Below are 24,535 nucleotides of genomic sequence, written 5' to 3' on the forward strand. Positions count from 1 at the left end.
TCTGATTCTTTTCTAGTCCTCATGAAATGAATGCTAATATTGCATTTGCCTTCCTTACCACTGATTCAATCAGCAAGTTGACCTTTAGGGAATCATACACAAGGAATCCCAAGGACCTTTGCACCATTGGATTTTGAATTTTCTCCCCGTTGAGAAAATAGTTTATGCCCTTTATTCCAATTACCAAAGTGCATGACCATATACTTCTGTACACTATAATCCATCTGCCACTTCTTTGATCGTTCTTGTAATCTAAGTCCTTTTGCATCCCCCTTGCTTCCTCAACATTACCTGCCCCTCTACCTATCTTCCTATTGTCTCCAAACTTTGCAACAAAGCCATCAATTCCATCATCCAATTCATTGACATATAATTTTAAAAGATTCGGTCTCTATACTGTGGAACACCACTAGTCACCAGCAGCCAGCCAGAAAAGGCTCCCTTTATTCCCACTCTTCGTTTCCGCTCTTTAGTTAGGTCTCTCATGTGTGGCACCTTGTCAAAGGCCTTCTGAAAATCCAAGTACACAACATGAACAGATTTTCCTTTGTCTATCCTGCTTGTTACTCCTTCAAAGAATTCCTGCTGCAATCGCATTGCTTTCTCTGCACCACCTACCTATCTTCATATTATCCACAAACAACAGGAATTCTGCAGATGCTGGAAATTCAGGCAACATACATCAAAGTTGCTGGTGAACGCAGCAGGCCAAGCAGCATCTGTAGGAAGAGGTGCAGTCAACGTTTCAGGCCAAGACCTGACAAAGTATGTTGCTTCATATTATCCACAAGCTTTGCAACAAACTCATCAATTCCATTATCCAAATCATAGACAAACAATATGAAAAGTAGCAGTCCCTGTACTGATCCCTGAGGAACACCACTAGTCACCAGCAGCCAACCAAAAAAAGCCTGTTTTATTCCCATTTGCTGCCTTCTGCCTGTCAGCCATTCCATTATCCATGCGAGTATCTTTCCTTGTGTTTCGCACCTTATCAAATGCCCTCTGAAAATCTAAGTCAATGACATCCACTGCCTCTCCTTTGTCCACCCTACTTGTTACTACTTCAAAGAAGTCGAACAGATTTGTCAGGCAAGATTTCCCTTGACAGAAACAATGCTGACTTTGACTTATTTTATCATTAGTCTCCAAGTACCCCGAAATCTCATCCTTAATAATAGACTCCAACACTTTCCCAACCACTGAGGTTAGGCAAACTGGTCTACAATTTCCTTACTTTTGCCTTCTCCATTCTTAGAGTGGAGTGACATTTGCAATCTTCCAGTCCTCTGGGACCATGCCAGAATCAAGTGAGTCTTGAAAGATTGTGACCAGTGCATCTGCTATCTCTTCAGCAACTTCTCTCAGGACTCTGGGATGTAGCCCATCTGGTCCAAATGATTTATCCACCATAAGACCTTTCAGTTTGCTTCTCAATTTTTTCTTTGTGATAGCAATGGCACTCACTCCTGCTCCCTGACACTCACAGACCTTTGGCACACTGCTGGTGTCTTCCACAGTTAAGATAGATTCAAAGTACCCATTTATTTGTCTCTCCTCCCCATTTCTACCTCACCAGCATCATTTTCCGGTGGTCCAGTATCAACTCTCACCTCCCTTTTACTCTTTATATAACTGAAAAAACTTTTGGTATCCTGCTATATATTTTGGCTAGTTTGCCCTCATATTTAATCTTTTCTCTTAGATTTTTTAGTTGCCTTTTGATTTTAAAAGCTTCACAATCACCTAACTTCCCACTCACTTTTGCTACCTTATATGCCCTTTCCTTAGCTTTAATGCAGTCCTTAATTTCCCTTATCAGCCATGGTTGCCCAGCTCTGCCATTTGAGGATAACTTCTATGGGACATGTCTATCCTGTGCCTTGTGAGCTATTCCAAGAAACTTCAGCCATCTCTGCTCTACTGTAATCCCTACCAGTATCCTCCAATTCACCTGGGCAAGCTGCTCTCTCCTGCCTCTGTAATTCCTTTTATTCCATTGCAGTACTGATACATGTGACTTATGCTTCCCCCTTTCAAATTGCAGTACGAATTTAATCATATTATGATTACTTCCTCCCAAGTGTTCCTTTACATTACACTCCCTAATAAGATCTGGGTTATTGCACAACTCCCCAATCTAAGATTTCCCCAAATAGGCTCAGACATAAGCTGCAGTAAAAAGCTATCTCAAAAGTCATCCAATAAATTCCCTCTCATGTAATCCATCATCAACCTGATTTTCCCAATCCCCTTGCATATTGAAGTCTCTCATTACATCTGTGACATTACATGCACTTATCAGCTCCCTTTGCAATCTCAACCCCACATCTCACCCCACATCTTGGCTACTATTTGAAGGTCTATATATGATTCCCATAATGATTTTTTACCTTGCAGTTTCTTAACTCCACCCACAAAGATTCTACATTCTCTGCCCCCTATGTCACCTCTATCTAAAGACATAATTCCATCTCTTACCACAACAGAGCCACACCACCGTCTATGCCTTCCTACCTGTTTTTTCAATACAAAGTGCATCCTTTGATGTTAAGCTCTCAACTGTGGCCTCCTTTCAGCCACGACTCAGTGATGCCTACAAAGTCATACTGACCAATATGTAATTGAGCCACGAGTTTGTCCGCCTTATTTCGAGTGCTACGTGGATTTAAATACAGCACCTTCAGTCCTGCATTCTTCATCCTTTTGAATTTTGCCTCTGTGATACAATTTAACTATTCCTTCTGCATTTGTACCCAATCATTAGTTTGTCCTTCCTTGTATTCATGTTGCACCCCATCTACTAGTAAACCTGCTAGCTCATCCTCAGCTCTATCATACTGCTTTCCATCATTCTGCCATATTAGTTTAAACAGCTCCAGTGAACCTGTCCCGCAAGAACATTGGTCCCCCTTGGATTTAAGGACAGCCTGTCTCTTTTGTACAGATTACACATACCCCAAAAAGAGGTCCTGATTATCCAACAATCTAAATCCCTGCCCCTTGCTCCAATTCTTCCAGCTTTGCATTTACAGACGTTTGTACCTGCCACCTCATTTTATTCCTATCCTCACTGTCATGTGGCACAGTCAGCAATCTGGAGATTACTATCCTTGAAATCCTGCTTCTCTGCTTCCTTCCCTGTATTCTTTTTTTCAGGACCTCCTCCCTTTTTCTACCTATGTCGTTGGTACCAATATTGTACCACAATTTCTGGTTGCTCACCCTCTCATTTCAGGATATTGTGGACGCGTTCAGAAACAACATGGACCCTGGCACCTGGGAGGCAAACTACCATTTGTGTTTCCTTTTTTCATCCACAGAATCGCCTATCTGCCCCTCTGACTATGGAGTCCCCTGTTACTGCTGCTGTCATCTTCAGTTCCCTTCCCTTCTGAGGGCCACTGGCACGACCACTGTTGCTTCCTCCAGATAGATCATCCAACCCAACGGCACTCAATATGGAGTAGTTATTGTTGAGGGGGACGGCCACAGAGGTGCTCTCCACTGTCTGATGTTCTCCCTTACCTCTCCTGACGATAACTCATTTATTTGTCTCCTCCTGTAGCTTTGAGGTGACTATTTCCCTGTAGCTCCTGTCTATTACTGCTTCACTTTACCTAACAAGCCAAAGGTCAACAGTAAGATAAATCTCAAGTTTCTTTAATTTAGGCAGTACATGTTTTGATAATAAATGTTCTCTGAATCTTAAAGGACCTGTATTCCCACATCCCAGTGTTCTGCTGCACTCCTCAGTGCCCTACCATTCACTGTGTAAGGTCCTAATCTGGTTGGTCCTGTCAAAGTGCAAGACCTCACACTTGGCTGCATTAAATTCCATCCGACATTTTTTCACCCATGTTTGCAGCTGGTCCAGATCCAGCTGCAAGCCATGATAGTTTTCCTTACTGTCCACTACACCCCTAATCTTGGTGTCATCGGCAAATTTGCTGATCCAGTTAACCACGCTATCATCCAGATCACTGATATAGATGACAAACAATGGACACAGCACTGATCTCTGTGGCGCTTCACCAGACACAGGTCTCAGACAGAAAGACAGCCATCTGCTACCACTCTGGCTTCTCTCACAAAGCCAGTGTCAGTTTCCTGCCTCATCTTGTATGCCGAGCGACTGAACCTTCTTGACCAACCTCCCACAACAAAAGCTTTACAAAAGTCCATGTGGACAACATCAACTGCCAAGCCTTCATCAGTTTTCCTGGTAACTGTCTCAAAAACCTCTAAGTTTGGTTAGACACGAACTACCACACGTATAGCCATGCTGACTATCATTAAACAGTACCTGTCTATCCAAATGTTTATATACTTCATTCCTTAGAATGCCTTCCAATAACTTCCCCACTACTGAGGTCAGATTCACTGAACTACAATTTTGTGGGTTATTTTTACTGCCTTTCTTAAACAGTGGAACAACATTTGCTAACCTTCAATCCTCTGGCACCACACCTGTCGCTAAGGATGATTTAAATATCCCTACTGTTTCCTTTCTGCTCCTCTAACAAACAGATTCCCTATCACCACAGCTCACCTCTTCTTCCCACACCCTTCCCTTCTGAGTCTCAGTGCCAGAGACTTCACCGTTGTGACTTTCTTCTGCTAGGTCACCACCCCCTCCCCCTCAACAGTGATACTCCTGTCATTGAGGGGGATGGCCATAGGGCTCCTCTGCACTGGCTCTTTAACCCCTTTTCCCTTCCTGACTGTCACCCAGTTCCCTTTGTCCTGCAACTTGGCTGTATTTACCTCTATATGCCCCATCTATCAACCCTTCAGGCTCCCGAATGATCCAGAGTTCATCCATTTCCAGCTGCAACGCCGATTGTTAGAAGCTGAAGTTGGATGCACTTCTTGCAGTTGTAGTCAACAGGGACACTGGAGGTCTCCCTGCCTTCCCACATCCTGCAAGAGGAGCATTCAGCTATTCTGCCTGGCATCTCTACGATTCCTAACTGAGTAACTATAAAGAAGGAAGAACAATAAACTGTGGGTGAGGGGAGAAAAAACTCTACCTACAGCCTTGTTTTACTTCTCTGACTGAAGCTTTGGACAGCTGAAGCCTCAAAATGACTGGCAATCTCCAACTGTACCACAAGGTCATCAACCGTATTTTGTATACTGTGAGCATTCAAATGTAACATCTTCAGTCTTGTATTCATCACCCATTTTGATTTTAACCCAATTATGCTTCAACTCCTCCCACTGACTGCAATTTTGCACTATCCTCTGTGACCTTCCTCACAGTCTCACTACACACTGCATCTTGTCAACCAACTGCCCTATCCTCCGCTCTCACTCTAGTTCCAATCACGCTGCCAGATTAATGTAAGCCTCCCCAATAGCTCTTTAAAAAAAACCTGCCCACAACATTATTGGGTTCAGGTGTACTCATTCTTTTTGTACAGGTCATACCTACTCCGGAAGATATCCCAATGATCCAGAAATCTGAAACATTGCAAAAATTCACCTGCAAAGACATCCTAATCTAAATCTCACTGCCTCGTGGCACAGGCATGAGCCGGATATGATGAACCTGGAGTCCTTCTTTTCAGCTTTCTACCTTATTACCTATATTCTCTCTTTAAGACTTCCTCTCATTTCCCACTGACAGCACTTGGTAACAGAACACCCAAACCCCCCGCACACCACACAAAAACTAATCGTAAATGACCCCCAAACCTCCCAACACAGCGCACAGAAACTACTGTACATGACCCCCAACCCCTCCTCACACCGCACAAAAACTAATTGAGCATCGACCCCCAAACCCCCCCCTCACACCTAACAAAAACTAACGTACATCGACCCCCAAACCCCATCACACGGCACAAAAGCTAACCATACATCGATCCCCAAACCCTCTGTCACACCGCACAAAAACTAGTCGTAAATGACCCCCAAACCCTCCGTCACACTGCACAGAAACTAACCGTACATTGACGCCCAAACCCTCCGTCACACTGCACAGAAACTAACCGTACGTCGACCCCCAAACCCTCCGTCACACTGCACAGAAACTAACCGTACATCGACCCCCAAACCCTCCGTCACACTGCACAGAAACTAACCGTACATCGACCCCCAAACCCTCCGTCACACTGCACAAAAACTAACCGTACATCGACCCCCAAACCCTCCGTCACACTGCACAGAAACTAACCGTACATCGACCCCCAAAACGTCCATCACACTGCACAGAAACTAACCGTACATCGACCCCCAAACCGTCCATCACACTGCACAAAGGCTAATCGTACATCAACCCAACCCCCTGTCACACCACACAAAAACTAACTGTATATCAACCCCCAAATCCCTCTTCACACCGCACAAAAACTAACCATACATCAACCCCCAAATCCCTTCTCACACCGAACAAAAACTAATCATAAATGACCCCCAAACCTCACTCACACCGTACAAAAACTAACTGAATTTCAACCCCCAAACCCCCTCCACCGCACAAAAACTATTCGTACGTCGACCCTCCAAACCCCCCTCACACAGTACAAAAGCTAACAAGATATCAACCCCAAACCCCTCCGTCACAAAATGGGATCCAACCTCACACCCAGGCCAGTTGTATGAGCACTGGAACTCCTCTACCTTGACTTAACCATAAGACATAGGAGCAGAATTTGCACATTCAGGCCATTGAGTCCATCATGGCTGATCCCAGATCCCATTCAACCCATACACCTGCCCTCTCACCATATCCTTTGATGCTCCAACCAACCAGTAATCTATGAACGTCTTTAAAAATACCCACGGATTGGCCTCCACGGCAGTCTGTGGCAGAGCATTCCACAGATTCCCCACACTTTGGTTAAAAATATTCTTCCTTACTCCTGTTCTAAAAGGTCGCCCTCAATTTTGAGACTGTACCCTCTCGTTCTAGATATCCCCACCATAGGAAATATCCTTTCCACATCCACCCTATCTAGTCCTTTCAACATTCGGTAGGTTTCAATGAGATCCCTACACGTTCTTCTAAATTCCAATGAGTACAGGCCCAAAACTGCCAGACGCTCCTCATATGTTGACTCCCTTCATTTCAGAATCATCCTCGTGAACCTCCCCTGGACTCTCTCCAATGACAACAGATCCTTTCTAAGATAAGGAGCCCAAAACTGTTGACAATATCCCAAGTGTGGCCTGACTAGTTTCAGTATTATCTCTTTGTTTTTATATTCTGTTCCCCTTGAAATAAATGCCTGCATTGTACTTGGCTTCTTTACCACGGACTCAACCTGTAAATTAAACTTCTTGGAGTTTAAGAGGGATTCCTTAAGACCCTCTGCACTTCTGTTGTTTGAATTTTCTCCCCATTTAGATAACAGTCTGCACTGTTGTCCCTTTTACCAAAATGCATTATCATTCATTTCCCAAACACTGTATTCCAAGTGCCACTTCTTTTCCCCCATTCTTCGAATTTGTCTAAGTCCTGCTACAATCACATTGCTTCCTCAGCACTACCTACACCTCTGCTTATCTTCATATCATCTGCAAGCTATGTCACAGAGCCATCAATTCCACCATCTAAGTCATTGACAAACAATATGAAAAGTAGTGGTCCCAATACCTGAGGACCACCACTAGTCACTGGCAGCCAACCAGAAAATGTTCCTTTTATTCCCACTCGCTGCCTGCTGATTATCAGCTATTCCTCTATCTATGACAGTATAATTTCCTGTAACACCATAGGATTTTATCTTGTTAAGCAGCCTCATGTGAGGCACCTTCTCAAATGCCTTCTGAAAATCGAAGTAAATGACATCTGCTGTCCACCCTGCTTTATTCCTTGAAGAATTCATCGAAAAACAGATTTGTCAGGCAAGATTTCCCTTTGCAGAAACCATGCTAATTTGACTTATTTTATCATTAGTCTCCAAGTACCCTGAAACCTCATCCTTAATAATAGACTCCAAAACTTTCCCAACCACTGAGCTTAGGCTAACTGGCCTATAATTTCCATTATTTTGCCTTCCTCCCTTCTAAAAGAGTGGAGTGACATTTGCAATCTTCCAGTCCTCTGGGACCATGCCAGAATCAAGTGATTCTTGAAAGATCATGACCAATGCATCCATTGTCTGTTCAACAACCTCTTTCAGGACTATGGGATGTAGTCCATTTGGTCCAGGTGACTTATCCACCTTGAAACCTTTGAGTTTGCCTAGCATTTTTTCCTTTGCAATAGCAATGGCACTCACTCCTGCTGCAACAATCACAGACATCTGGCATGCGCCAGTGTCTTCCGCAGTGAAGACTGATGCAAAGTACCCATTAAGTTCATCTGCTCTTTCTTTGTCCCCTATTACTATCTCACCAGTATCATTTTCCAGTGGTCCAATATGAACTCTCACCTCCCTTTTACTCTTCATATAACTGAAAAGACTCGTGTCTGCCACAGTAAAGACTTACTAAGTTCATATATTATTTCTTGTCCCCCATTACTACCTCACCAGCATCATTTTCCAGTGCTCTCACCTCCCTTTTATTCTATATAACTGAATAAAAATTTAGTATCCTGTTTTATATTATCAGCTAGTTTGCCCTATTATTTCATCTTTTCCCCTCGCAGCTTTTTTAGTTGCCTTTTGTTGGATTTTAAAAACTTCCCAATCATCCAACATTCCACACACTTTTGTTACTTTATCTGCCCTTTCCTTGGCTTTTATGCAGTCCTTAACTTCGCTTGTCAGCCATGATTGCCTACCCCTGCTACTTGAGAACAACTTCTTATGGGGGACATATCTATCCTGCACCTTGTAAACTATTCGGAACGGAATGAAAGGCTTCTCCTCTCCAAATGGCTCACTCCATCTGCGTCAATTCTGCTACGTACCAGCATTGTCATCCCTCGAGTTCACTTCACCTTCACTCATCTTTTCATTCTTTGCGGTGATAATTCACTCAATTTACTTCAGAAAAGGTGTTACTAGTAATGATTTAGTCAATTTTTTTTTGCCTTTTGAACTACCAGTGTTCTGTTGGATGTGTGAAATCTTAAAGTGCAGTTGCCAGTTTGTGCAATAATCAAGCCGTCTGTTGATAACTAATAATAATATCTGAAGATACAAATGGGGCTCCAATGTAGTCTTGCATCTGAAAACTGACAGCTCTGGTCATTGCAGTATCCCTTCAACACAACACAGTCAGCCAGATGGGAATTTCTGCGTGGCGCTCTAGAACTTAAACCATTCCCTGATTCAGAAGTAGAAACGCCATCACTAAGCTCAAATTGGGAAGCATGTTTGTTGAAGCTATTATACTTTTTAGTGGGGAGAAGAGCAAAAACAAGTCCTGATCTGGCTTTTAAGGAGCATTAACTTGAAGTGATAAGTATGTGTATTTGCATGGCACTTTAGTGAAGTGCAGTGAAAACATTGAAGTGTAAATAAGTTAGGTATTTGTTCCTTGTAGCACATATTCCACCGTGCAAGGTAGTGCCGAAGTTTCTTACCAAATATTTGAGATTAAAGTGGGTTACTAGGATACTAGATATCTGATGTAATGTGAAACAGATTTGGGGAGAAGTGAAGAAATTAGAGTTTGAAAAGAACCCAAGATGGTTTGGTAACTCCAAATAACATAGACATGAGGGATTCAGCCATTGTCAATATTTATTCTGGAAAATGTGACGTTGCAGGGCAGTGTTCAAGGCTGATAAAGCAGCATCCTCTCTTATTTTCAGACTGATGGAGTGACTAAACGTCTCTCAGAACGGAATGAGTTTGTGCTGTTTCTCTTCACGCTCATGACAAATAAGAAGACATTTTTGCAAACGGCTACGCTAATAGAAGATATCCTTGGAGTTAAAAAGGTCTGTGTATTTTGCTTTAGAATGTTGTGTCTGTGTGTTAGGAGAACATTGTTTTCCTTATGCTCCTTTTCAACCACTTTCAGAGGTGAGTCTGGAAACATGATCTCACTTTGGCACCACAATTTCAAAGTTTGCTGTGTCTGGAACTTTGTTCTCAGCACTCAAATTCAATTTTCAATCCCAGGATGTTTTCTTCAATTCAAAAGGACAACGTTCTTCCAAGTGGTTAGCACTGTCGTCTCACGGCTCTGGCGACCTGATCAATCCTGACTTAGATCACAAGAGATAGGAGCATAATTAGGTCGCTTGGCCCATCAAGTCTGTTCTGCCATTTCATCATAAATGGATCAGCCCCAATTACTGCCTCCCCCCACCCCCATATCCCTTCATGCCCTGACCAATGAAGAATCTGTCAACCTCTGCCTTAAATATACATAAAGAAACCTCTGCCTTAAATATACTTAAAGACTTGGCCTCCACAGCCACCTGTGGCAAAGAATTCCACAAATTCACCACTCTCTGGCTGAAGAAATTCCTCACCTATATTCTAAAAGGACGCCCCTCTATTTTCAGGCTGTGTCCTTTGGTCCTAGACTCCCTCACATATGAAACATCCTCACAACATCTGTTCTCTCAAGGCCTTTCAACATTCAATAGGTTTTAATTAGGTCACCCTCATTCTTCTGAATCCCAGTGAATACAGGCCCAGATCCATCCAAACGTTTTACATATGACAAGCCGTTCAATCCTGGAATCATTTTCGTAAACCTCCTTTGGACCTTCTCTAACGTCAGCACAGCCTTTCTAAGGGAAGGGGCCCAAACCTGCTCACAATATGCCAAGTGAGGCCTCACCAGTGCTTTATAAAGTCTTAACACTGCATCCTTGCTGTTATATTCTAATCTTTTGGAAATGAATACTAATATCATATTTGCCTTCCTCACCACCCAGTCAACCTACAAATTACACTTTACGGAATCCTGCACAAGGACTCCCAAGTCCCTTTGTGCTTCAGATTTTTGAATTTTCTCTCCATGTACAAAATAGTCTTACATTTTATTTTTTCTACCAAAGTGCATGACCATATACTTTGACACTATAGTTCATCTGCCATTTCTTTGCCCATTCTACTAATCTAAGTCCTTCTGTAGCCTCTCTACTTCCTCAAAACTACCTGTCCCTCCACCAATCCATGTATCATCTGCAAACTTTGCAACAAAGCCGTGAATTCCACCATCCAAGTCATTGAGACATTACGTAAGAAGACACAGACCCCTGTGGAACAGCACATCACCGGCAGCCAGCCAGAAAAGGCTCCCTTTATTCCCACTCTTTGCCTCCTGCCAATCAGCCACTGCTTTATCCATATTGGTATCTTTCCTGTAATACCTTGGGCTTGTAGCTTGTTAAGCAGCCTCACATGTGGCACCTTGTTGAAGGTCTCCAAGTACACAACATCCACTGATTTCCCTTTCGTCTTTGAGGGCTGTCTGAGAGAGTTAGCCTGCCAGGACTTGTCTGAGATTCAGGGAGACCACGGACTGAGTTGGAGACAGTTCCTTGTGTGCCACTTTTAAAGAGTGAGTGAAGCCTGGCGGGATGTCAGCAGATCAGGAGTTTGTTTGGGTTTATAGTAACTTAGCAAGGGCCTATTAAAAGAAGCAAGTTTTAAGTGGAGTGGCCTTTGTGTGAGCAGTGAAGTTTTGGTGAGAACAGGCAGAGCCAAGTACTTAAGCTTGATAAGGGTGTTAGTTCAGGCAGTAGAATGCTCCTTCTGTGAGATGTGGGATTTCAGGATACCTAACGGTCTTCCTGATGACTACATCTGCAGGAAGTGCTCCTGACTGACAAGGTCCAGAAACTGGAACCAGAGGCACTCAGGACCGTCCAGAAGTTTGAAAACATAGATGATGGAATGCCAGAGCAGCCTCGATGAAGCAAGTGATCTTATTCCTTTCCAATTTCTTATGGTATGTTTTCTTCTTTTCATGATTGCATGTGTTTTCCATGGCCACAGTTAGCTTCCTCTCACATTCCAAGTGCAGGCTGGTCGGAGTTGGTTGGTTGTTTGTCTAGTGTAAATTTCCCCATGTACATCAGTGTCTGAAAAAGTGAGGATATTAATGATGATACAAGAAGTGGAAAAAAATTGATATTTTTCTGGTTGGACCTTTGATGAGAGCACTTGCACTCATCGGACTTGCATTCATGAGTACAATAGGTAGGATGTCAAATTACAACTGTATATGTTGCTAGTGAAACCACATCCGGAATATTGAGATAAGTCTGGTCACCTTACTGTAAGAAGGATGTAGAGAAGTGCAGAAAAATTTCAAGAGGATGTTGCCAGACTGAAGACTTGAGTTATAATGGGAGACTAGAAAGGCTGGGGCTGTTTTTGTTGGAGTGAAGGATGCAGGTCATTGGGTCTGGAGAACTTTTTTGTCCCAATAATTTCATTAATAATTTTGTGCAATGCTGATTTCTTTTACCTCATTTATTCCTGCCCTACAGTGCTCCACTATTTCAAGAAGGCTTTTTGTCTTCTGTGTGGGGGAGGGGGGGAAGAAGAGCATACCTTAACTTCCTTTGAGTTCCTGCTCAACTTCTAGACTCATCGAGTCTAGAGTCTAACTTTTCACGTTGATGTGCAGACTGAAGGCTGACTGCATCAGTCTCATGTAAGCCATTGTTCGTTTATGTTGGTTGGTCCCATTTATTGGGATGAAAAGTGTAAATGCAGGTAATAACTAGCTTGATATTTTAGATTAATTTCTAGTACCTTTTTAATATTTTTTTTATCTCAAACACCTATGAAAATAGTTCTATATAGTTCTCACTTTACATTGACATTATTTATTTCAAGGAGATGATCCAGTTACAGGATATTCCAAACCTTACAAACCTGGTCGCTAGTTTTGACCAGCAACAACTTGCTAATTTCTGTCGGATTCTTTCGGTGACAATCTCAGAACTGGACACAGGAAATGATGACAAACACACACTGCTTGCCAAAAATGCACAACAGAAGAAAGCTGTAGGACCTTCACGAGCAGAAAACAACCAAGGTAGGGTGTGATCCATATTTGGAGCTTGATTTACACTGTCAGCTAGATACTGGCTACCATTTTAGTATTGTAATGCAATCTCAGTTATTTTTCCTTTTTTTTTGTGAGTGAAATTGACTTTCTTCCTTTACCTCATGGCTCATCTACCAGTTCTGTTCTCCCATGAGAGAAATCAGTGTGTTCAATTTTAAGCAAGAAGCCAGAATTTTATTATATTCATGCAAAATTTGTATTCAAACTTAACTTTTTTTAAAAAATGTTGATTGGAAATGATCTTGAGTTTTATCAGAGGAGGCACAGGAGACTGCAGATGCTGGAATCTGAACAATAAATAATGTATTGGAGGAATTCGGCAGATCATGCAGCATCTGTTGGAGAAAATAGATTGCTGATGTTTTGGCTCAAATCCCTTCAGGACATGATTTTTATCAGAACTGTATTCTGAGCACAGTTGGTTGGCTTCTCTTTCATCACTGCTTACATTATTCTTGCACATGAAGTCTATTCTGTAATAGTTTGAGTATTCAAATTTAACTTCTCTTAATCCCAATTTAGTTACCCTTTTAAATATTCCTGGATTCATTGAACGTTTGTGTAAACTGGCCACGCGCAAGGTCTCTGAGACAGCTGGCTCAAACTTGCAGGAGCTAGAAGAATGGTATACATGGCTCGACAACGCATTGGTTTTTGATGCCTTAATGCACATGGCAACTGAAGAAGCTGACCAAAGCAGTAGCACAGGTATGTCTGATGCACCCAGTTTCTAATAGTAACTCAGAATGTACAGCGCTTTAACAGGCTATTGATCAATCTGATGTTGAATCTCTATAAAAGCTGCCTAAGATACCCCTTCATCACTTTACTTCAGTATATCCTTTGGTTCTATTTCTCTAGTACCCACTTGCACTTGCTAGCTCCTACAATTTTTTGGCCACCTTTCTTGTTTTTTGTATTCTTGCTAGATTGTGTGTAGTTCTGTTCACCACAGTATAAGACCATAAGACATACAGTTGAAGTCAGAAGTTTACAAGCACTTTAGCCAAATACATTTAAACACATTCTTTCACAATTCCTGACATTTAATCCTAGAAAATATTCCCTGTCTGGTCAGTTAGGATCATTACTTTACTTTAAGAATGTGAAATGTCAGAATAATAGTAAAGAGAATGATTTATTTCGGCTTTTATTTCTTTCATCACATTCCCAGTGGGTTAGAAGTTTACATACACTTTGTTAGTATTTGGTAGCATTGCCTTTAAATTGTTTAACTTGGGTCAAACGTTTTAGGTAGCCTTCCACAAGTTTCTCACAATAAGTTGCTGGAATTTTGTTCCATTCCTCCAGACAGAACTGGTGTAACTGAGTCAGGTTTGTAGGCCTCCTTGCTCGCACACACTTTTTCAGTTCTGCCCACAAATTTTCTATCGGATTGAGGTCAGGGCTTTGTGATGGCCACTCCAATACCTTGACCTTGTTGTCCTTAAGCAATTTTGCCACAACTTTGGAGGTATGCTTGGGGTCATTGTCCATTTGGAAGACCCATTTGCGACCGAGCTTTAACTTCCTGGTTGATGTCTTGAGATGTTGTTTCAATATATCCACATAATTTTCCTTCCTTATGATGCCATCTATTTTGTGAAGTACACCAGTCCCTCCTGCAGCAAAGCACCCCCACAACATGATGCTGCCACCCCCATGCTTCACGGTCGGGATAGTGTTCTTCGGCTTGCAAGCCTCACCCTTTTTCCTCCAAACATAACAGTGGTAATTATGGCCAAACAGTTCAATTTTTGTTTCTTCAGATTAGAGGACATTTCTCCAAAAAGTAAGATCTTTGTCCCCATGTGCACTTGCAAACTGTAGTCTGGCTTTTTTAATGGCAGTTTTGGAGCAGTAGCTTCTTCCTTGCTGAGCAGCCTTTCAGGTTATGCCAATTTAGGACTCGTTTTACTCTGGATATAGATACTTGCCTACCTATTTCCTCCAGCATCTTCACAAGGTCCTTTGCTGTTGTTCTGGGATTGATTTGCACTTTTTGCACCAAAGTACGTTCATTTCTAGGATTCAGAATGCACCTCATTCCTAAATGGTATGACCGCTGCGTGGTCCCATGGCGTTTATACTTGCGTAGTGTTGTTTATACAGATGAACGTGGTACCTTCAGGCGTTTGGAAATTGCTCCCAAGGATGAACCAGACTTGTGGAGGTCCACAATTTTTTTTTTTTCTGAGGTCTTGGCTGATTTCTTTTGATTTTGTTTGTAATCTTCTGACCCACTGGAATTGTGATATAGTCAATTAAAAGTGAAATAATCTGTCTGTAAACAATTGTTGGAAAAATTACTCGTGTCATGCACAAAGTAGATGTCCTCAACGTCTTGCCAAAACTATAGTTTACTAATATGAAATCTGTAGAGTGGTTAAACAATGAGTTTTAATAACTTCAACCTAAGTGTATGTAAACTTCTGACTTCAACTGTAGTATCACAATTAGGCCATCCGGCCCATTGAGTCTGCTCCACCATTCAATCTTGGCTGATCCTTTTCCTCAACCTCAGTTCCTGGCCTTGTCCCCGTGACCTTTAATGCCATGTCCAATCAAGAACCTATCAATTTCTGCCTTAAATACATCCAGTGACCTGGCCCTCCACAGCTGCATATGGCAACAAATTCCACAGATTCACCACCCTTTGGCTAAAGAAATTTCTTCGCATCTCTGTATTGAAAGGGTATCCCTCTATCCTGAGGCAGGGCACTCTTGTCCTAGACTCTCCCACCATGGAAACATCCTTTCCACATCTACTCTGTCTAGGCCTTTCAACATTTGAAAGGTTTCAATGAGATCCCCTTCATCCTTCTTAAGTCCAGCGGGTATAGACCCAGAGTCATCAAATATTCCTTGTATGATAACCCTTTCATTCTGGAAATCATCCTTGTGAATCTCCTCTGGACCCTGTCCAATGCCAGCACATCTTTTCTAAGATGAGGGACCCAAAACTGTTCACAGTACTCCAGGAGAGGTCTCACCAGTGCCTTATAAAGCCTCAGCATCACATCTTTGCTCTGGTATTCTAGACCTCTTAAATTGAATGCTAACATGGCATTTGTTTTCCTCACCACCTTCAAAGTGTTCTGCACAAGGACTCCCAAGTCCCTCTGCATCTCAGATTCCTGGATTTTCTCCCCATTTAGAAAATAGTCCGCACATTTATTTCTACTACCAAAGTCCGTGGCTATGTATTTTCCAACAGTGTGTTTCATTTGCCACTTCCTTACCCATTCTCCTAATCTGTCTAAGTCCTTGTGCATCCTGCCTGTTTCCTCAACACTACCTGCCCCTCCACCAATTTTCATATCGTCTTCAAACGTGGCAACAAAGCCATCTGTTCCATCATCTGAATCATTTGTATAGGATGGATGTGGATACTTTAGAGAAGGGCAAAAGAGATTAACCAGATTTTGCCTGGATTAAAGTATTGGGATAAGGAGAGGTTGTTTTCTCTATGGAGTGTCACAGGCTTTGTGATGACCTGATGGAAGTGTTTTTGGAGTCTGTCAGTCTAAAGTGAAAGGGGAAATATTTAAAGGAGATGTGATGGGCAGGTTTTCCACATGGTGGTGTATATGGAATGAGCTGCAGTGGAAGTGGCAGATGTGGGTGTGGTAAAAATATATTTGAGCAGATATATAGATGTTCTCGTCCATCGTCGATGTCGATGAGGACCTCGACACCATTATGATGGTGTCGAGACTAGCGCATGATTTGGATTTAAGTGAGGGAGAGTTGCGCAGCGTCAGCCTCACTCTCTTCCCAATTCCCATCTGGATCCAGTGGCAAGACAGAGTCGAGACAGCTGGAGATGGGACTAGGCGCAGTGGATGACCAGGATGTCTTCTGTGTCTTGTCCTGCTCTACACGTTCCACGATGCTTGCAGAGACCTCCTTCTTGACCGTTGGACCTTCCATTGGTCTCGTCCACTCAATCCACCGGAGTCTGTCTTCACATGCTGGGATAGACAACTCCCAAAGATATATAGATACAAAGGTTTTAGAGGGATATGGACCAAATGCAAGTGACCCCAGTTTAAGTAGGCAGCTTGGTCCGAGGGTATAATTTCTATGCTGTAAAGGCATAGGTGAGATCAATCTTTTTCCCCAGAGTGAAAATGTCATGTTAGATAGCGTAGCTTTAAAGTGAGATTGTGAAAGATTTAAAGATGTGCGAAGGTGGGTTTTTTTGTGCCAAGAACAGCTTTGAGAGATGGTAGAAGCGAATATGTGATAGGAATGTTTAAGAGGCATTTAGGCAAGCATGTGACAGGCAGATAATAGGTAGATACAGCCCATTTGCAGGCAGATGGGATTAGTTTAGATTGGTATTATGGTTGGCCAAGACAATAGGTGAAACAACCTGTTCTATGCTCTAATGTTCTATATACTTAAACTATAAAAACTTCCACTGATTTTTTTTTTAATATAATTAGATTAGCAAAGCATAGTACATTGGGAGAAATCATAAAGAAATTATCTGCCTCCATGAGGGAAACAAAATGCTTCTAGGAATTATAATACATTAGATCAAAAGGGAAATGAGAGCTTAATGAAAAAATAATTTGAAATAAAAAATGAGAGAAATTCATGAATGGAAAGCTAATAGTATAACAGAACAATATCAAAATGGATAGTTAAAGCTTTTTCAAGTATGTAACAGAAAAAATGAGAGATAACAGTAGATATAGGACCACTAGAAAATGGGGCTGGAGAAATAATAATAAGGGACAAGGAGATAGCAGATAAACGAAATGAGTATTTTGAATCAGTCTTCACTGTGGAAGACACTAGTAGTGTGCCAGATGTTGAAGGGCATGAGGAACGAGAAGTGAGTGCAGTTACTATTACAGGGGAGAAGGTGCTCAAAAAGCTGAAAGACCTCTAAGGGTACATGAGTCACCTGAACCAGATGAACTGTACCCTAGGGTTCTGAAAGAGGTAGCGGTGGAGATTGTGGAGCCATTTGTAATGATCTTTTAAAAATCATTGGATTCTGGCATGATACCAGAGAAATGAAAAATTGCAAATATCACTCCACTGTTTAAGAAAGGAGGAACACAGGAAACATAAAATAGTAGACCAGTTAGCCTGACCTGACTGGTTGGGAAAATATTGGAGTCAATTTGTAAGGACGAGTTGATGGAGTACTTGGTGACACAGGACAAGATGGTACAAAGTTGGCATGGTTTCCTTCAGGGAAAATCCTGCCTGACAAACCTATTGGAATTCTTTGAGGACATTACATGTCCTCAAGATGGATAAAGGGGATGCAGTGGATGTTGTATATTTGGACTTTGAGAAGGCCTTTGACAATGTGCCACACATGAGGTGCTTACCAAGTTAAGAGCCCATGGTATAACAGGAAAGTTACTGGCATGGTTAGGGTATCGGCTGATTGGTAGGAGGCAGTGAGTGGGAATAAAAGGATTCTTTTTCTGGTTGGCTGCCAGTGACTAGTGGCGTTCTGCAGGGGTCAGTGTTGGGGCCACTTCTTTTTATGCTGTGTATCAATCGGTGGTTTTGTATCATCAGCAAACTTGGCAACGAAGACTGGTGGAGGGGCAGGTAGTGTTGAGGAAACAGGTAGGCTGCAGAAGGACTTAGATTAGGAGAATGAGCAAGAGAGTGGCAAAGAAATATGTTAAAAAATGCATGATCATATACTTTGGCAGTAGAAATAAATGTGCAGACAGTTTTTCAAATGGAGAGAAAATCCAAAAATCTAAGATACAAAGGGACTTGGGATTCCTTGTACAGAACACCCTATAAATGTGAACTTGCAGGTAGAGTCGGAGATGAGAAATACAAATACAATGTTAGTATTAATTTCAAGAGATCTGGAATACAAGAGCTACATGTGATGCTGAGGCTTTTTAAGGCACTGGTGAGGCCTAACCTTGAGTATTCTGAACAGTTTTGGGCTCCTCATCTAAGAAAAGATGTGCTGACATTGGAGAGGGTTCAGAGGAGGTCCACAAGGATGATTCCAGGAATGAAAGGGTTATCATACAAGGAACATTTGATAACTCTGGGTCTGTACTTGAATTTGGAAGGATGAAGGGGGATCTCATTGAAACCTTTCGAATGTTGAAAGGCCTAGACAGAGTAGATGTGGAAAGGATGTTAGTGGGGGAGACTAGGACAAGAGGGCACAGTCTCATGATAGAGGGGCGTCCATTTAAAACAGATGCGGAGTCATTTCTTTAGCCCAGAGGGTGGTGAATTTGTGGAATTTATTACCACAGGCAGCTGTGGAGACCAGGTTGTTGGGTGTATTTAAGGCAGAGCTTGATAGGTTCTTGATTGAACACAGCATCAAAGATTATGGGGAGAAGGCCTGGAGGAGGGGTTGAGGAGGGGAAAAAGGATCAGCCATGATTAAATGACAGGGCAGATTCGATGGGCCAAATGGCCTAATTCTCCTATGTCTTATGTTCTTATGATATCCCAAGATCTCAGCTAAGGAGAGATGACTGGTTTGTCATTCCTATAATTCTAGAACTATTCCCACAGGTTGGGTGGCAGCAAATATAATACAACAATCTAAAGTGGAAGCGGGGGATGGGAAATGTACAAGTTTCCTATTTCATTGATCAAATGAGATTGGTGATGTGCATTTCTACAGTATTTGTTCATAACCTTCGGGAAGGATTAAGGGCACACACCAGTAAGGTTGAAAGGAACAGAAGAATTAATCAAATTGTATGAGAAATGGTTAAGCCAGACTTGTTTTAAAGAAACATTTTTAGATTTGGAAAAAAAAAGGTAGATTCTTAACTTTGAGCATTGTATCAGAATTTGGGATAGGAAGTGTTGAAGGCATGTTTATTGGGCATCCTTGTTCCCCTCATTGTAATTGCAAATCTGATATACAGGGATCTTAAACCTTCAGCAATATATTTCACAACTGCAAAAACAATTTGCTGATTGTACACTGTGAAACCTTATTTAAACGTTATTCTTCACATTCAGAGTCTGCAGATGAGAGTGTGTTGGCTGCCAGCCAGCTCAGGAGCCGGCTTCCTCAGTCCATGAAGATCATGCATGAGATCATGTACAAAGTGGAAGTGTTGTATGTGTTATGTGTACTGCTGATGGGAAGGCAGCGAAACCAGGTGAGTGAGAGAAGCAGAATTAATAATCAGTCATTTTTGAAAGAAATTGGGTTGGAATTGCAGTCATCTGAGGTTAGGGTAAGGAAAAAGGCCATTAACATTGTTCTGCAGAAATCTGAAGGGCTGAATATACTTCTGTGATAAGAAAGTAAGTAATCCTGCAGGTTTCTTTAATTCTACAAAACTCCTGTCGTCTCATAATTTATACTCACAAATCCAGACCCAGAAGTACAACCAAGCCCACTCCACAAGAAGATAATGAAGTCAGATGATGAGTGTTTTCCTGATCTTCAGTAAAATCAGTACGGTTTTCACAGTAATGGATCAATTCACGCATTTTAGCATCCATAACTGAATGCAAGTCAGGTGGAAGCTCTTGTTTGTTTGTTTGTTTGTTTATTTATTAGTTGATGATGCTTGGGCAATTTTTAACCTCTCTTCACCCTTGGGTTCACTTGATAAAATTCCAGCTGAGGTGGCTTGCTTTAGTATTTGGGGTACAAATTATTTAATAAAAAGCAGGAACTGAAAGCTTTGGATAATATAGACATGCTGACTGATTTTGAAAATCAGCTGAAGTATAATTTCTCTGTTTCTTTCAGGTTCACAAAATGTTGGCAGAATTTCGACTTATTCCTGGACTTAATAATCTGTTTGATAAACTAATATGGAGGAAACATTCTACTAATCACGTCCTGCACGGGCAAAACCAAACCTGTGACTGCAGCCCAGTGAGTATGCTTGCAGGAATTGAGGAAATAACAGGCAGGGTAGACAAAGGAGAGTCAGTGGATGTTGTTTACTTGGATTTTCAGAAGGCCTTTGACAAAGTGCCGCACTTGACGCTACTAAACAAGATAAGACCCCATGGTATTACAGGAAAGATGTTAGCATGTATAGAAGACTAGCTGACAGGCAGGAGGCAAAGAGTGAGAATAAAGGTTGGCTGTCACTGACCAGTGTTGTTCTGCAAGGGTTGGTGTTGGGGCCAGTTTTTTTCCCACATTGTGTGTCAGCAATTTGGATGGTGGAATTGATGGCTTTATGGCTATGAAGATAGTTAGAGGGGCAGGTAGTGTTGAGGAAGCAGGATGTCTGCAGAAGAATTTAGATAGATTAGAAAGAAGTGGCAGATGTAATATAGCGTGGAAAAGTGTATGGTCGTGCACTTCGATTGAAGAAATAAAGGTGTAGACTATTTTCTAAATGGAGACAAAGTAAAAAAAAAAATCAGAAGTGCAACTGGACTTCGGAGTCGTGCAGGATTCACTTGCAGGGTAACTTAAGGAAGGCAAATGCAACATTAGTATTCATTTTGAAAGGTCCAGAATATAAAAGCAAGGATGCAATGCAAAAGCTTTAAGGATTGGTATCGTGAGCAGTTTTTGACCCCTTATCTATGAAAAGATGTCCTGGCGTTGGGGAGGTTCATGAGAATGGTGGATATGGAGAGGATGAGAGGGCACAGCCTTAAAATAGAGAAGCATCGGTTTAGAACAGAGATGAGGAATTCCTTTAGCCAGAGGGTGGTGAATCTGTTGAATTCATTGCCGTAGACAGCTGTGATTAGGCCAAATCATTGAGTATATTTAAAGTGGAGGTTGATAGGTTCTTGATCAGTTAGGGCATCAAAGATTGTGGGAAGGAGGTAGGAGAATGGGATAATAAATCAAGCATGATGGAGTGGCAGAGAAGACTCAATGAGTTGAATGGCCTAATTCTGTTCCTGTGTTTTATGGTCTTAAAGAGTTGATTTGCCATTTTATTTTTTTCTGATATAATATGCAATTTTCTTGATGGTCTAGTTAAAAATTTTTTGTTAAATGTTATCCAGTGTAGAACTGGACCACTTGTTCAACCATTCCGTTATAGCATTCGTGCACCACTTGAATTTGCTCCCGTCTTTACTCATCTAAAGTTATCTGTGTGATCCTCTGTTTCCTTCTCCACAGTTACTTGTGCAGTTTCTTAAATGTTTCTTCACAATTAATTTCAACCACCCTCAGAAAGCTTCACATTCCTGCCACTTTGCTGACTTCTTGTGGCTATATTATTACGGTTGGCTCTTGTTAAGCTCTTTTCCATTAACTCTGTAACCCTTCCATATTTTTGCTGACCTATTTCTCAGCCTTCATTCCACTAGGAAAAAGGCACCCCGCCTATACTCATTGATACACATATCATGTTTTCATATTTCTTTACAACATAGACCATTCAGCCCATGCTTAACCTGAGTCTCCAGAATAATCTCTTCATTCCCACTCCCCCACATCTTTATACCCTGTTCTTTCATGTGCCTGTTGGCAGCCACTTACATCAACACTGGTTTAGAGTTGACAATTAACCAACTACCTGCAACTGACTCCCTGCCCATTTCATCTTGACGACAAAGTTACAAAATTATGTTCTTGTCTTTATGTTAATAATCGGTAATCTGAACCATGATTCCAGCATTTAATCTTGTTGTATCTTCAAAGCTTACAATGGATAAAATGCAGCAGTAATTTTGGAAAAACTGAATAATGATACAAAGAGATGGGTTATCTAGGAATGAGATGAGGCAAAATTCACCTAGTGGTGAACCTTGATTTTCTACCTTAGAAGTTTTCATTGATATCTGGATAATAAGAAAATTGAGGAATGTGGTAATGGCACTAAGGTAGACAGTTGTTCGTAATCTTATGAAAGTTCAGCTAGCCTCCTTGTGCTTCTGTTTTCTGTGTTCTTATATTTGCCTTCTTTCACAGGAAATTTCCCTGAAAATCCAATTCCTAAGGTTGCTGCAGAGTTTCAGTGATCATCATGAGTGAGTATTAGAAAATAGTTACAGTATGGTGGCCCTTGTGATTATCTGGAGAATTCTCTTGGCAGCGGGCTGGGAATCCATGCAGAAAGACAAGAAAGCAATGCAGAGATCGAAGCAAAAGCTAGAAAAGAGAAGTAAGTTGTGGAGTACAGAAAAGTCAAATGCAAAGGACACAAAGGTTACTAGATTCTAAAAGGACAATTAGTGTATGGGTGCTTTATCTGAATGTCTGAAATATTCGAAACAAGCTCAGTGAACTGTGGCACAAATCGGTACGAAAGGCTATGATTTACTGGCCATTACAGAAATGTTGTTTCTGGATGGGGATGATTTTGGTTTAAACATTCAAGGTATCAGGTAATATGGAAGGATAAGAAGGCAAAGAGTGGATGTAGACGGGTCATATTCTGCATGGAGGTTGGTGACCAGTGGTGTCCTTCAGGAATCTGTTCTGGGACCCCCTTCTCTTTGTGATTTTTATAAATGACTTGGATGAGGAAGTGGAGGGATGGGTTAGTAAATTTGCTGATGACACAAAGGTTGGGGATGTTGTGGATAGTGTGAAGAGCTGTCAGACGTTACAGCAGGACATTGATAGGATGCAAAACTGGGCTGAAAAGTGGCAGATGGAGTTCACCCCAGGTAATTGGTTCATTGAGGTAGTTCAAATATGATGGCAGAATATAGTATTAATGGTAAGACTCTTGGCAGTGTGGAGGATCAGGGGGATCTTGGGGTCCGAGTCCATTGGACGCTCAAAGCTGCTGCGCAGATTAACTGTGTGGTTAAGAAGGCATACGGTACATTGGTCTTCATCAACTGTGGGATTGAATTTGAGAACCGAGAGGTAATGTTACAGCTATGTAGGACCCTGGTCGGGCCCCACTTGGAGTACTGTGCTCAATTCTGGTCACCTCACTACAGGAAGGATGTGGAAACTATAGAAGGGGTGCAGAGATTTACAAGGATGTTGCCTGGATTAGGGAGCATACCTTATAAGAATAGGCTGAGTAAACTCAGCCTTTTCTCCTTGGAGTGGCGGAGGATTAGAGGTGTATAAGATGATGAGAGATAGTCAGAGACCTTTTCCCCAGGGCTGAAATGGCTATCATGAGAGGGCACAGTTTTAAGGTGCTTGGAAGCAGGGACAGAGGAGATATCAGGTAAGTTTTTTCCACAGAGGGTGATAAGTGCGTGGAATGGGCTGCCAGCAACTGTGGTGGAGGCAGATATGATAGGGTCTTTTAAGAGACTCCTGGATAGGTACATGGAGCTTAGTAAAATAGAGGGCTATGGGTAACCCTAGGTAATTTCTTTTTTTTTTAATTTTATTTTTATTTGGATAAGGAATTCACAATTATCATGTACTTTTTTCACACATATAACCTTTTCCTTTTTTTTATATGTATAAAACTACAATTATTTATGCATTCTTAAGTACACATTGAGATGATATAAAAGGAAAATAAACATTTAAATAGATAAAAAAATAGATCCTCTGGGTCACCCCCCCCCCCTTGTCTTTCTTCCCGGACCTCCTGTCCCATGATCCTCTCGTATCCCCTTTTGCCTATCACCTGTCCAGCTCTCGGCTCTATCCCTCCCCCTCCTGTCTTCTCCTATCATCTTGCATCTCCCCCTCCCCCTCCAG

At 41.8% G+C, this 24,535-nt stretch overlaps 1 protein-coding gene across 1 annotated transcript in view; it reads left to right on the plus strand.

Moving 5' to 3' along the window:
- LOC134342615 (short transient receptor potential channel 4-associated protein-like) overlaps positions 1–24,535 on the plus strand; it is a 189,637-nt gene that overhangs the window by 109,546 nt on the left and 55,556 nt on the right. Inside the window, exons 6-11 of the mRNA XM_063040948.1 lie at positions 9,716–9,844; positions 12,711–12,912; positions 13,468–13,653; positions 19,936–20,078; positions 20,681–20,809; positions 22,826–22,884. Of these exons, the coding sequence (XP_062897018.1) occupies positions 9,716–9,844; positions 12,711–12,912; positions 13,468–13,653; positions 19,936–20,078; positions 20,681–20,809; positions 22,826–22,884 (848 nt within the window). The remainder of the gene's footprint in view (positions 1–9,715; positions 9,845–12,710; positions 12,913–13,467; positions 13,654–19,935; positions 20,079–20,680; positions 20,810–22,825; positions 22,885–24,535) is intronic.

The sequence above is a fragment of the Mobula hypostoma genome, chromosome 2 (assembly GCF_963921235.1).
Source record: "Mobula hypostoma chromosome 2, sMobHyp1.1, whole genome shotgun sequence".
Taxonomy (NCBI): Eukaryota; Metazoa; Chordata; class Chondrichthyes; order Myliobatiformes; family Myliobatidae; genus Mobula; species Mobula hypostoma.